Source organism: Eubalaena glacialis, chromosome 8 (assembly GCF_028564815.1).
Source record: "Eubalaena glacialis isolate mEubGla1 chromosome 8, mEubGla1.1.hap2.+ XY, whole genome shotgun sequence".
NCBI lineage: Eukaryota > Metazoa > Chordata > Mammalia > Artiodactyla > Balaenidae > Eubalaena > Eubalaena glacialis.
In genome coordinates, this window is record NC_083723.1 from 52,012,154 (window position 1) to 52,025,877 (window position 13,724).

Genomic DNA, 13,724 nt, shown 5'->3' on the forward strand with positions numbered 1-13,724 from the left:
AAATAAATAAAAAAATAAATAAATAAAACAGGAGCTGTTGTTTAAAAAAAAAAAAAAAATTGTTTTAAAAAATTTGGAGAGTGGACTTTGCAGGAAAAGGCAAAGAGGCCAGGGTTTTGGGTTTCAAAGCTCTAGACAGTTTTGAATGAAAGAGCTTACATTTCATTTCTATTGTTGTTCAGACCACACATGAGGAATGAAAAGGTTATTAAGAACTCATTCTTTTATTTTATTTTTGGCCGTGCTGCGCAGCTTGTAGAATCTTAGTTTCCCGACCAGGGATTGAACCTGAGCCCTTGGAAGTGAAGGTGCAGAGTCTTAACCACTGGACCGCCAGGGAATTCCCAAGAACTTGTTCTTTTGAAAAGTTATAAAATTTTTCAAACACATAGTATAGTGGAGAGAAAAACAAATGAACTACCAGATTGAGCAAATCTTCATTTTGCTCAATTTATTTCAGCTTTTTTTTCCTTTAGAAATAAAATGTTACAGATTCAGCTAAAGCCCCTTCACAACTATCACTAATCCCATGCTTTTCCATCCATCACTAGAGATAACCACTACCCTGAATTTGATGTGTACTATTCCCATGCATGTTTCTATTCTTTAAGTTCATATGTAAGCATAAACAATTTACAGTATTGTTTTAAATGTTTTACAATTTTACCTAAATATTATCATACTGTACCAATGGCTTATGTTTGACATATCTTTGTTCTCTTCTTTTGCATTTCCCCAGTTACTAGTGTGGTTGAACATCTTTTCATCTGTGTATTGGCTTTTGGATTTCCGGTAGATTGTCTGTTCACAAGTCTTTGCCAATTTTTTCTACTGAGTTGTCTTTATTTTGAAATTCTTTTTAGAAGTTATTTTACTCCACTTAAAAAATAAGTAATATTTCATAGAAAAGAATGAAATAATGCCATTTGTGCCAACATTGATGGACCTAGGGATTATCACACTAAGTGAAGTAAGTCAGACAGAGAAAGACAAATATCATATGATATCATTTATATGTGGAATCTAAAAAATGATACAAATGAACTTATTTACAAAACAGAAACAGACGCACAGACCTAGAAAGCAAACTTATGGTTGCCAAAGGGTAAAGTTGGGGGGAGAGATAAATTAGGAATTTGGGATTAAATTATACACACTACTATATATAAAATAGATAATCAACAAGGACCTACTGTATAGCACAGGGTACTCTACTCAATATTCTCTAATAACTTATACGGGAAAATAATCTGAAAAAGAATAGATACATGTATATGTATAACTGAATCACTTTGCTGTACACCTGAAACTAACACAACATTGTAAATCAACTATACTCCAATATAAAATAAAAAAATTTTAAAGTAATATTTGAAAACTACTAAAGAATACATATAGCATGTAGATAGAATGTAAAGAGTAATAATAAAACAAACCTATCAGTCAATTTAAGCAATAAAACATGGCTGGCACTATGGAAGCCGCCTGACTGCTGCTCTCCCCGACCCCCGTTCCTCCTCCCCAGAGGCAACCACTGTGCTGAGCTTCATATAACAATTCTTTTGCCTTCTTTTCCATAGGCTTATTACATTTTTTTATACATTCCCATATTGTTTAGTTTTCCATGCTTTTGAAAACTTTATGTAAATGGTATCATATTGCACGTATTCTTTTGCAAATTTCTTTTTTTCTGTCAATATTACATTGGCAAGTCTTTCCTCTGGGTGTTTATAGCTGTCGGTTCATTCATTTTCACTGATAATTAGTATTCCATTGTATGTTACAACTGATTTAGCCATTCTACTGTGGAGGGACGTTCACATTGCTCTGAATGTTCTTGCCTGTGTCGCCTGAACACGTGTGCAAGGGTTTCTCTGGAGCATTCCCCACCAAGGAGTGAGACTGCTGGCTCATAGGTGTGTGCATCTTCAACTTCACCAGATAATGCCAGATGGTCCCCCAAAAGAACTGTTCCAGTTTAGACTCCCAACAGCAAAGTATAAGTGTTCCAGTGTTCTCACTTTCACCAACACTTGATTTTGTCAGATTTTTTTCATTGACCATCTGGTAGGTATAAAACAATGTCTAGTTGTGTGATGATTTGCATTTCCCTAACAATTCTTTATATAACTTAATCTTTTATCAGTTACATGTATTGCAAATATCTTCTTCCAGTCTGTACCTTTCCATTTTCAATCAACTTTATTGAGGTATATTTCTACAAAATAAACCTAACCATTTTAAGCCTACAATTTGATATCTGACAAATGGATACAGTTCTCTAACCACTACAGTCATGCCATAAAATGTTTCCCTTGCCCCCCAAATTCCCTTGTGCCCCCAGTCCCTCTCCTCCCCCTACCTCTAGTGTCAGGCAAGCACAGATCTGCTCTCAGTCACTAGTTTTGCTTTTTTTTCAGAATATCATATAAACATACTCATTCAGTATATCTGGCTTATTTCATTTAGCAAAATGCTTTTGAAATTCATCCACGTTCTTCCATCTATCGGCAGTTTATTCCTTTTTATTGTCAAGTAGTATTTCATTACATGAACACACCACATTTATTTATCCATTCACCAGTTGATGGAAATTAAGGCTGTTTCTAGTTTGTGGCTATTACAAATAACATTATCATGAACATTTACATAGACGTCATCGTGTGAATATGTCTTAATTTCTCTTGGGTAAATACCTAAGAGTAGAAGGGCCATGTGATATATGTATATTTGTTTTTTTAAAATTTTTATTTATTTATTTATTTATTTATGGCTGTGTTGGGTCTTCGTTTCTGTGCGAGGGCTTTCTCTAGTTGCGGCAAGCGGGGGCCACTCTTCATCGTGGTGCGCAGGCCTCTCATTATCGCGGCCTCTCTTGGTGCGGAGCACAGGCTCCAGACGTGCAGGCTCAGCAATTGTGGCTCACGGGCCCAGTCGCTCCGTGGCATGTGGGATCTTCCCAGACCAGGGCTCGAACCCGTGTCCCCTGCATTGGCAGGCAGACTCTCAACCACTGCGCCACCAGGGAAGCCCTGTATATTTGTTTTTATGAGAAACTGCTAATTGTTTCCCAAACTGCTGAATTGTTTCCCATCTTGCACTTTCACTAGCAGAGTATGAGAATTCTGTGGGTCATTAGACAAGAAGTCTGTGGCATCTTTTTCATACAGAACTTTAAAATTGTGACGTAATTTGATATATCAATCATTTTCTTTATGGTTGGTGCTTTTGGGGATTTATGAAATCCTTCATCACTTGGTTCTTCATGTTGTGATTCTATTTGTAATTTCTCCTGCGAGGATTATTAGATTTTTTTTCTTCAGAAAGGTCTTTTTTGACATTTCCCTATAGCAGTTTGTAGGCAATGTACACTTAACTCACTATGTCCGATAATACAGCGTTTGTTGTCATTACAGAATGTGACATGAGATTGCAGGTAAGAGCTCAACGTGCTCAATTAGGAAAATTGCATTTCATGGAATTGAAATTCTCTGAAGAATTCTTGTTTTCTCAATTCAGTTCGGAATGGAGTTCAACAAAGTGTCAAAACACAGATGAGCAAACTTTTTCAATCAAGGACTAAATAGTACATATTTTAGGCTGTGTAGACGGTACTGTCCCTGTCCCGACTACTCATCGCTGTTCTTGGAGTGCAAAAGCATTGCCGACAATACGTAAATGGATGAGCGTGGCTATGCTCCAATAAAACTTCATTTACAGAGGACGAACTTCAAACTTCATACAACTTTTATGTGGCACAAAATCATATTCTCTTTTTTTCCCCAAACATTAAAAGATATAAAAACCAAATTTAGCTTGCGAGCCATGGAAAAACAGGCAGAGAGGCAGATCTGGCCCATAAACAGTAGTGTGCCAACCCCTACTGCTTTAGAACACATCCTCCTGACATCCCTGTAAGGCAACTGGCTAATATCCCTCTCCCACTTTGCACAGTGGAGCACGAGAACCCAAGGAGACGTTAGCATTCGTCCAGGTTAGTTTCCCTCTCCTCCTCCTTTCCTCGTTTTACAGAGAAGGAGGTTTTGGTGCAGAGAGAGAAAGTGCCCGACTTCAGGCTGCATAGCTCGTGAGCGACAGTGCCAGGCTGGAGTTCGGGGGTCTTGATTTAAGGCCTACCTCCCTCCCTCCACTCAATTCCAAAAAGCAAAATTTAAAATTCCACCCATAGTCGCAAAATCCTCCTGCCACTTCTCATAAGTAATTCATCTTTTTTTTTCACCCTAAAGGAATTTATTCTAACAAACACCTTAAAACTAAGGATTCAGTAAGCTCAAATCTTGATCTTTAATTTGTATTATTAAAACCTGCGCAACGCAATTAACAGTGACAACTGCATTGGAAATTTGAGAGGAATTTTCACTGGGGAGGTGACATGATGATATGGGTGGGAAAATTACACAGAGAATTAAAATTGGTTAAATAAGGCACTTAAATTCCAAAAAGCCTATGAAGATCTCCAAAGCAAATTTTATTCCAGAATTTCGATGGCAAAAGGAACGACAATTCTATTGTAAATAATAGAGAAATCACCTCTGCAGATTAGACTGAGGCCAATGGGGTGGCCAGGATGGGGGACTCCAGGCCAGAGGTTAGGACTCTCACTGCAGTAAACCTCTGGGACCCAAACTCCAAGAAAGCAGAGTCTTTGTCTCTTGTTCATGGCTGTGTCGCCTCCAGACCAGAGCCTGGGTCATACTGGTGCTTAGTAAATGATGGTCGAAGGATCAAAATCAGCCTGTAAGAGGTGATTCCTGGGAACTGGCCTCTGAATTTTTAGAGCACCTATTCCAGCAGCTTTGGGGCCACTCTGAAAAAACCTTAAAGGATTTCCCACCCACCAGGGGCCCCATCAAAAGGTGGTCACCTTCACCCCCTGGATAACTACCTTCTCATCTGCCCTTAGCCTGTCTCTTACGCTTGGAGTTATTACACATTCCGGATATAATGAATGCGTACAAAGTATTGCCTCTAAACTGTTAAACAACTGAAAATGCATCGAAGGCAACCAATGTTTATAAATGAGTCAGAAGTGTTTAAAATGCAGATGTTTATAAAGGGTCCAAGGAATAAGAAATTCCCAGAATAATTTACTACCTGCACATTTCAATTTTGTTTGGAAGTTCTAATTCTCAGCAAACATTAATCAAGTCATCCCACTATCTTTTAGGTTACTTCCCCCATTTTACACATAGCAATTCAGCAGAAGTTAAATGACTTGTTGCCAAGGTCACAAGGAGAATATAAATCTAAATAATTCACAATTTCAGCCCTCTCTCCTGCCATTTGTTAGATTGAAACCGCGGGAGGTTTCATGAGGATTTCAACTCACTTCCCTGGTGACTGACTGGATATTTGCTGCTCTCTGCTACCCCCTGTTGATATGAGAAGGCAAGAGTAGATCTCGAGACCAGTATTTCTCAAGGTTAGGTCTGGGAGCAGCCATATCAACATCACATGGGAACTGGTGAGACACAGAAATTATGGGGCCTCGACCCATAATTTTGGGGGGGTTGGGCTCAGAAGCCTGTGGTTAACAAACCTACAAAAGATTCTGCTGCAACTTGATATTATTTTTCTGCTTTTGGTATGAATGTCCTGGCCTCCTAATCATCATAAAAATGGCAAGCCCCTTCACACTGCTTCTCACATGTAGTATATATACAATTATGCCCTATACAAAGTGCTTTCACATCCATTCATTCTTTCAGAGGGGCTTGCAGTAGCCCTATGAAGTAAGTTATGGAGGGACTGCATATCCATTTTACAGATGAGGAGACTGAGGCTCAAGAAAGTTCAAATAACTTGCCCAGGGTTTCTCAGCTTTAAGTGGCAGAGCTGGATTCAAATCTAAGTCTTCTCTCTTTACATCCATGTCCAGAGATTCTTCAGTTACTCCACAATAGGGCTGCTGACATTTGGGGTCAGGTAAGATGGGGTGCTTTGCTGTGGGGGCCGTCCTGTGTATTGCAGGATGTTTAGCAGCATTCCTGGCCTCTACTCACTAGATGCCAGTAGCACCCCATCCTAGTTCTGACAATCAAAAATGTCTCCTAGGGGCTTCCCTGGTGGCACAGTGGTTGAGAATCTGCCTGCCAATGCAGGGGACATGGGTTCGACCCCTGGTCTGGGAAGATCCCACATGCCGCAGAGCAACTAGGCCCGCGAGCCACAATTACTGAGCCTGCACGTCTGGAGCCTGTGCTCCGCAACAAGAGAGGCCGCGATAATGAGAGGCCCGCGCACCGCGATGAAGAGTGGCCCCCACTTGCCGCAACTAGAGAAAGCCCTCGCACAGAAATGAAGACCCAACACAGCCATAAATAAATAAATTTTAAAAATTAAAAAAAAAAAAGCCTCCTAATATTGCCAGGGCCCCCCGAGGGGCAAAGTAACCTGTGGTTGAGAACCACTGACCTTCAGCCAACTCATAAATGCAGATAAATTCCACATTTCTTGTTCTGCAAATTTTGTACTCTTTGGGATGATTCCAGAATAAAGAGCTTATTTTTGGCCTCGGCCATCTATGAAGTGAATGAACTAGATTAACTCCTTAAGAAAATTAACACTAGTTCTGTTATATCATTTGGTAACCAGTGTGTATTCAGATTTCCCTCAGTTGTCTCAAGAATATCTTTCATAGCTGTTCTTTAATAATAGGATGCAATCTAGATTCCTCAGTTGCTCTTGGTTGCTGTGTCTCTCTAGTCTGTTTTAGTCTAGAATATGGGTCCACAAGCTATGGCCTGTGGGTCAGATGTGGCCCACCACCTGCTTTTGTCAATATACTTGTGCTGGAACACAGCCATGTGCTTTCATTTATGTATATGATGGCTTTTGTGCTACAATATTGGAGTTGAGTAGTTGCAACAGACACCGTATGGCCCATGGAGCCTAAAATACTAACTACCTGACGCTTTACAGAAAAAGATTGCCAATCTGTGACCTAGAACCATCCTCTAACCTTTATTTTTAATATAATCCTGACTGTTCAAAGAGTCCAGAACTGCCTGTAGAAAATCTCTTCTTTTAGACTGGCCTGATTATATACATATATATATATACATATACATATGTATGTGTGTGTGTGTGTGTGTGTGTGTGTATATATATATATATAATTTACTGCAATTTCACATACTGTATACATATACTTAAAAAGACAAAATACTTATGAAACTATCAGTGCTCCATGGGGCAGAGTTAAACAACTTTTTATGTGTTAAAACTCTAAATGAAATTGAATGGCAAACAACAAATTAGGAAAATAATTCCAAGAGCTTTTATTTTTTTTATTTTCATACTTTATTTTCCAGGAAGGAGAAGAAGAATGTCATGACTGACATATAGTAGCTTCAGTTACAAATGAAAGTAAAATCCTTGGTGATTAAGGTTCTGTATCATTTGAATAGAGAAACCAGTAGGAAAACCAGGGGCCTCCTTTTTTGGAAAATCGTAATATATAATTTCAACTCTAATTTTCAACTATGGTGCCAGAGTGTACAGAAATTCAGATATATCCGCAAGAATGTCAACACTCTGAGTACAGGGCCATGTACTTAGCAACATGCCTGGTATACAGAAAGTGCTACATAAATGTCCATGGGAAAAATGAATGAATGAGTACCGTTCCTTTACACATTTGGGCTCGGCAGGTGGTCACAAACATATTCACAATCATTTATTAGATTAGTATTTTTTTTTTTAGTATAACAAGCATGCACAGCCTACTAAAGGCTTACCTGTTAGTGTTCTGTTGGGAGGTCATGCATGTTCATTGACATAGGATTCAGGTAGCTTGGAACATGACCTTCAGAACAGGAATACACTGGTTTTATGCATATGGTTATATGGAAAGCTAGAACACATCCAGCCTCTCCTTCCAGTTAACCTAGGTCAGACTCTAATGAAAGTACCTTCCTCTGCTACTCTGGATACAGTGTATTTATCCTACTAATCACCTAAGACATTATAAGTGAAACATAAACCATCACGAAAGAAAGCGCTGCTAACTGGTTGTATCAGTTAATATAACATGGGTGAGGCTGTGTGTAGTTTAATTCCCCTCCACCTCTCTAAAATGTCATTTAACCTATAATAAAAATTGGACCTCCCTAAACCACAATATATATTTTACGATCACCTTTTTAAAAAGTTAATCGTCATCCACTCGAGCATAGCTGACATAAATGGCGCTGAAGAGTGAGCTGTTGGTCAGAAGTAAGGCAGAAGACTTAAAGAATTCCCAGTTGGTTCTTGAGCAGTGGATCTTTTTCCTGGTATCCGGGGAAGAACATCTTTGCACAATTGAGGAAAACATTCAGGCCTTTGCCTCTGACCACGATCCCAGTGCTGTTTTCTATTGGTTTGTATTCCTTGTGTTTTCTGAAAGCAATGTGTTGGACAGATTAAAAAAAGATTTCCAGCTGGAAAAGGTTGCTTTCTACAGTCTTTTACATACCAAGTGCAGAATGGTTAATTCTATTTAATTTATGGCTTTTAAGACACTGATGTCTTATGAAAATATATTTATTTTCTCTTCTTCATGCAAGAAATGTGTCTGCTTACTATAACTTGAGATTATATGTTAAACATTAAGCTGACACAATTTGGTAAAGTTACTGACATTTGGTAGCATTTTTAGGGATTAAAAAAAAAACACAGCAAAATTAATAGGCTAGTTTGGTACTCGTCATTCAGTGGAAGATTTTCCTCCCACACACAAAATGTTTAAAAGCAAAAAAGGGAAAACAGCCCACTTGTGCAGAGATATGCTATTTATTTTTGACAATATACTCTAGTGATTTAAAGTGTTAGAACCAGCAACTTACTTGTACACCAAAAGGGCGATCACAGTGACAAATATGGCCATGCAGCCAACGAAGACCAGGGTACCATTTGCCATTCTTAAAAGGGAGGCTGGGTCTTAAAACAAAAGCAAGACCGTATTAGTGACAACTTCCACCTCGAGGACATGCTGCTTGTAATGCAATTAAATCAATGAGGAAGAGAGCTAACAGAAGATATATGGCTCTCTCTGCGCTTTCAGTAATCTTTCCCATTACATAATACATAGTCTTTGGGGGCAGCTTATCTTCCATTTAGAGAATGAGTTAGCGTGTCTGGAACACTGTGTTAAGGGCTCAGGAGACAGATGTCACGCCCCGGAGATACCTGATGGGGTCTGAGCTGACCCAGCTGCACACACGCGGTGAAGGTCTTCATGATCCCCCTGCACACTCCTCTGGCCTCATCTTCCACTGCCTTCTTTCCAGCTGTGCTAAAAATCCATCCTCCCCGTGCTCTTTCAAATCTCCATGCCCTCTGCCGGGAACATCCTTCTCCCAACTCATCTCCAGCGTCTGCCCCTTTGGGACACCTTCCAGACATGCATGCGGGCACCAGGTCATGCCTTCCTTTGTCACTTCTCTCCTTGTCTCTCTTCCTCTGCCTCCATCACACTGTGTTGCAATTACTTTTTTTAAAAATTTTATTTATTTAATTTATTTATTTTGGGCTGCATTGGGTCTCCATTGCTGCACGTGGGCTTTCTCTAGTTGCGGTGAGCAGGGGCTACTCTTCATTGCGGTGCGCGGGCTTCTCATTGCGGTGGCTTCTCTTGCTGCGGAGCATGGGCTGTAAGTGCGCGGGCTTCAGTAGTTGTGGCTCTCGGGCTCTAGAGCTCGGGCTCAGTAGTTGTGGCGCACGGGCTTAGTTGCTCCGTGGCATGTGGGATCTTCCCAGACCAGGGCTCGAACCCGTGTCCCCTGCATTGGCAGGCGGATTCTTAACCAGTGTGTCACCAGGGAAGCCTGCAATTACTTCTTTACACAAATTTCTCTCCTGCTAGACTGTAAGAGCCATAAAGCAGGGAGTATGTCTTCTCTGTACTCCCAGAACCCAGCAAAGCAACTAGTCTTGTCTCTGCCACCAAAGTATAACTGGAGTTGGTCTATTTTCTCTCCGTCTTCTCTGCCGCCATCACAGTCCCGGCCACCAGCCCTCTTCCCTGAGAGGACCTCTTCATTGTCTACTCGCTTCCACTGCTACTTTCCAACAACCCTTGCTTCACTCAGCAGTGTGAACGATCATCTAAAAGCATTGATCAGATCATGCTTCAACCCCGCCAGTGGTTCCCCTTACGTACAGAATAGAACCCGAACCCTACCTGTGGTGCATAAGGATCTAGATGGGCTGCTCATTCTTGAAATGCAGGTCTCAGAGGAGGAGGAGGAGGCGGAGGCCCTTCTCCTCATTCAGAGAAGGCACTTCACCAAGCGGGTGCCACTGTGTTGGCAGGACTTTCCCAACCTCCCAATCTAGAGAGCTAACCTCTGTGCCCTCTCTCCCATGCTTGTCACTCTCCATGCCTTGTTTCATTGTCTTCACAATATCATCTTATTTGTTTATTGTCTCTTTCTGCTCACAAAAGCTGGGACCTTCCTCACCTTGTTCCCACTCTATCTAGAACTGGCTACCTGGTGCCTGGAGCTGTGATGGACATGGAGTGGACACCCAGTGAATATTTGTTGAAAGCATTGCAGGTGCTTCATGAATGTTCCTTGAATCAATGATTAAAAGTCATTTCAGCTAAAAGTCAATGGGTTTGCCTTTGAACAAGGATGGACTTTGGAGATACTGACTTTGAAACCCAAGTCATCAAGTTACAATTCCCATTGGATTAAAAGCTCTCTTTCTGAGCTTCCTTTTTTGGATTTTAAAAATGGCTCGGGTCACACCTAAAGTTATCACTCACTACAAGAAGGATTAAAGGGAAGCAAATATCCAAGCGTCTAATCCAGGTAAGAGAACCGTGGTTTGCCAGAACTGAGAAAGCTTCACAGAATAGGTTGGGACTTTAAAAGGCAATTCTAAAAGTAACTGCAGCAGCACAAGAAAAACAACCCCAGTAGCTCCTGGAGGTGATGGTGTAGAAGATCCACACTCACTCGAATACAGAGGCTCCAGCTGCCTCTTTCTGCCCGGCTCCCCACTTCTGCACCCCAGACCCCATGCACCCTCCCTGGGAGGAAGCAGCGTACCTTTGCATTCTTTTCTTTTCTTTTTTTTTTAATGTACACCTTGGATCTCACCAACAATAAACCCTCATGCAAATAATTATATGCATGATTACTTACGCTTTTCTTTCAATGAGGTTAAAGCTGCCTTTTATATAGTTAATGAGTAAATATATGTTTAAGTACATTTCACCTTATAAGATAGACTCCACGACTGAAAGAGTTATTTGTGAGTTAGTTGTTAGGTTGTACCCGACAATACTCAAATTAAGAAGCAAAACATGTGCTGTAATGTGTGCACAATTTAATCTGTGCCTTCCGTCCCACCATGTAGCACTTCCTCTAAGAGGTAAAGCAGTATCTTACAACACAGTCAGTTATAAGTGAAATTCAGTTAGGGTCACCAGGTAGAGTCCTTATGGGTTGGGGAAAATTAGCAGCCACCAGTAAATGGGAATTTCACAATGAAATTCCTTCAACCACTTTGCTAACATTTTACCTCTCCGAGCATTAAGGGGACAAGGAGTAGTTTTTCTGGTGAACATTTAAGGACTAGGTAAATTGGTTTGTTTCTGCCTCAGTGTAATGCTTGGTAGAATTTGGGAAGGGAAAGAGAGGGCACATGGCAAGTTAGAAGGGAACCAGGAGTCCACCTGGTTTCTCATTTCTCTTCATGGCTTCATATCTTTGCCCAGGTGGATTCCAATGACAGCATGATGCCAGCCCCCCTTTGTTGTAGCTTAATTGGAGAACATTGTTATTTTTTGATATTGGGCTTTGCACTTTCCTCTTGAATTACAAATCTATCTGAGCGTGCAGTGACCACATCCCATTATTACTGGTCCATGATCACAGCTGATTTTTTTTCATCAAAAGGCTTTTCTCTGGCCATTATTTCATTGGGTTTCTCTCTCTCATCCCTTCCCTAAGTAGCTTTGCTGTTGGCTTTTAATGCCATTTCTCAAATCCACGTTAACAACAGTTCAATGAATTTTACATGGAAATAAAACTAAATATTGAGAGTGAAGCCTTGAGTAGCTTTGGTATTGGACACACACTTTATCTGCAATATGAAATGTTCATACAACCGTAAAACAAAACTTACCTCTTCCAGGGATAGAGACGAGGGTGCTCGTAAGGGCCAGGCTTGCATCATCACCCAGAGTGAGGTTCATACAGTATGTCCCAGACCCACCAAAGGCTCTTCTCACTGTCAGCAAGCACATGTCGCCCAGCTCCATGTTCACAGGGTCGCAGATTGTGTTCTGGGTGACCTGGCAGGTGGGGTCGGAGACGACGGTACAGACCTCTGTGGGGATGCTGAGGGCACGAATGACACCGAGAGAGACAGAGAGAGGAATGTGACATCAGTGTAGAAAGAAAAATCACTACATTTCTATAAAATGGAATCCTACTTATTCTTACTAAAACCATATGACATGAAATTGTCACATATAATTTACTCTTTAAAAAATTTTTTTAAAAATTATTTATTTGTTTATTTTTGGCTGCGTTGGGTCTTCATTGCTGCGTGCGGGCTTTCTCTCGTTGTGGCGAGCGGGAGCTACTCTTTGTTGTGGTGCGCAGGCTTCTCATTGCGGTGGCTTCTCTTGTTGCGGGGCATGGGCTCTAGGCACGCGAGCTTCAGTAGTTGTGGCACGCGGGCTCAGTCGTTGTGGCTCACGGGCTCTAGAGCGCAGGCTCAGGAGTTGTGGCGCGCGGGCTTAGTTGCTCCGCGGCATGTGGGATCTTAATTTACTCTTAAACAAGCCTGGGTGTGAGACACTGTTTCTTTTGTATCCTCAGGAAGATGAGCCCCTCTTGCTGGAGGAGGAAGAAATTATGTCCCCCAAGGCAAGGGGCTGCTGGGAACTTCCCTCTCCTTTTTGGCTCCCTAGATGCCCAAAGATGCAGATGGCTTAGGTGTTAGGCAAAGGTAGTATTAAATGCCAGTCAGCCCTGCGTGGCCTCCTGCAGAGGTATGACAACAACAGCAGCAGCAACCAGAGCTGTTTATGCAGCAGCTACTGTGTGCAAGGCACTGAGTTTCTCATAAGTGATATAGTCTTGTGTATTCCTCTCAACGACCTGATGAGGAAAGTAATATTATCCTAATGCAGCAGGTGACAAACCAGCTCTGGGAGGGGAGATCTCTGGCCCCAGGTTAAAAAAGCAGTTAGAGGTGGAGCTGGGACTTGAATAAAAGAGGTTTGACAGCTGTCCCTGTAACCACTCGGCTACCATGAGTTACTGTCTTAGCCACTGTCTCACTTCTGAGTAGACTTGCTGGATGGAGAGACCAGGCTCTGAAGCTGGGCCTGATGAGGGCGTGGGAAATTAGATGAGTTCATGCTCTCTTCTCAGCTGGCCCCTGGCCTCTTGAAGCAGCTTCACCTCCTCAGTCAGGGTTTTCTCTCTTTCTGTCATCCTCATCCCATTCTCTCCCCAATCCAGAGAGCTTTGGAGTTATCCCCCCCCCTTTTTTTGGGTGCACCCTGCGGCTTGCGGGATCTTAGTTCCCTGACCAGGGATTGAACCTGTGTCCCCTGCAATGGAAGAGCAGAGTCCTAACCACTGGACCACCAGGGAATTCCCTGGAGCTATCCTTTTTGATCAAATAAGGCCTCATTTTTATACCAGCCCATTCTCTTGATTAATTTATATATCACATACACATACATTTTAATT

The 13,724-nt window shown here is 41.5% G+C and overlaps 1 protein-coding gene across 1 annotated transcript in view; it reads right to left on the minus strand.

Annotated features, from left to right (window-relative positions):
• Positions 1–7,323: 7,323 nt before the first annotated feature.
• The window catches only part of GPNMB (glycoprotein nmb), a 28,455-nt gene continuing 22,054 nt past the window's right edge, over positions 7,324–13,724 (minus strand). The window contains exons 9-11 of the mRNA XM_061197690.1: positions 12,142–12,356; positions 8,850–8,943; positions 7,324–8,403 (exon numbers count right to left, since the gene is read on the minus strand). Of these exons, the coding sequence (XP_061053673.1) occupies positions 8,253–8,403; positions 8,850–8,943; positions 12,142–12,356 (460 nt within the window). The 3' untranslated portion in view covers positions 7,324–8,252. The remainder of the gene's footprint in view (positions 8,404–8,849; positions 8,944–12,141; positions 12,357–13,724) is intronic.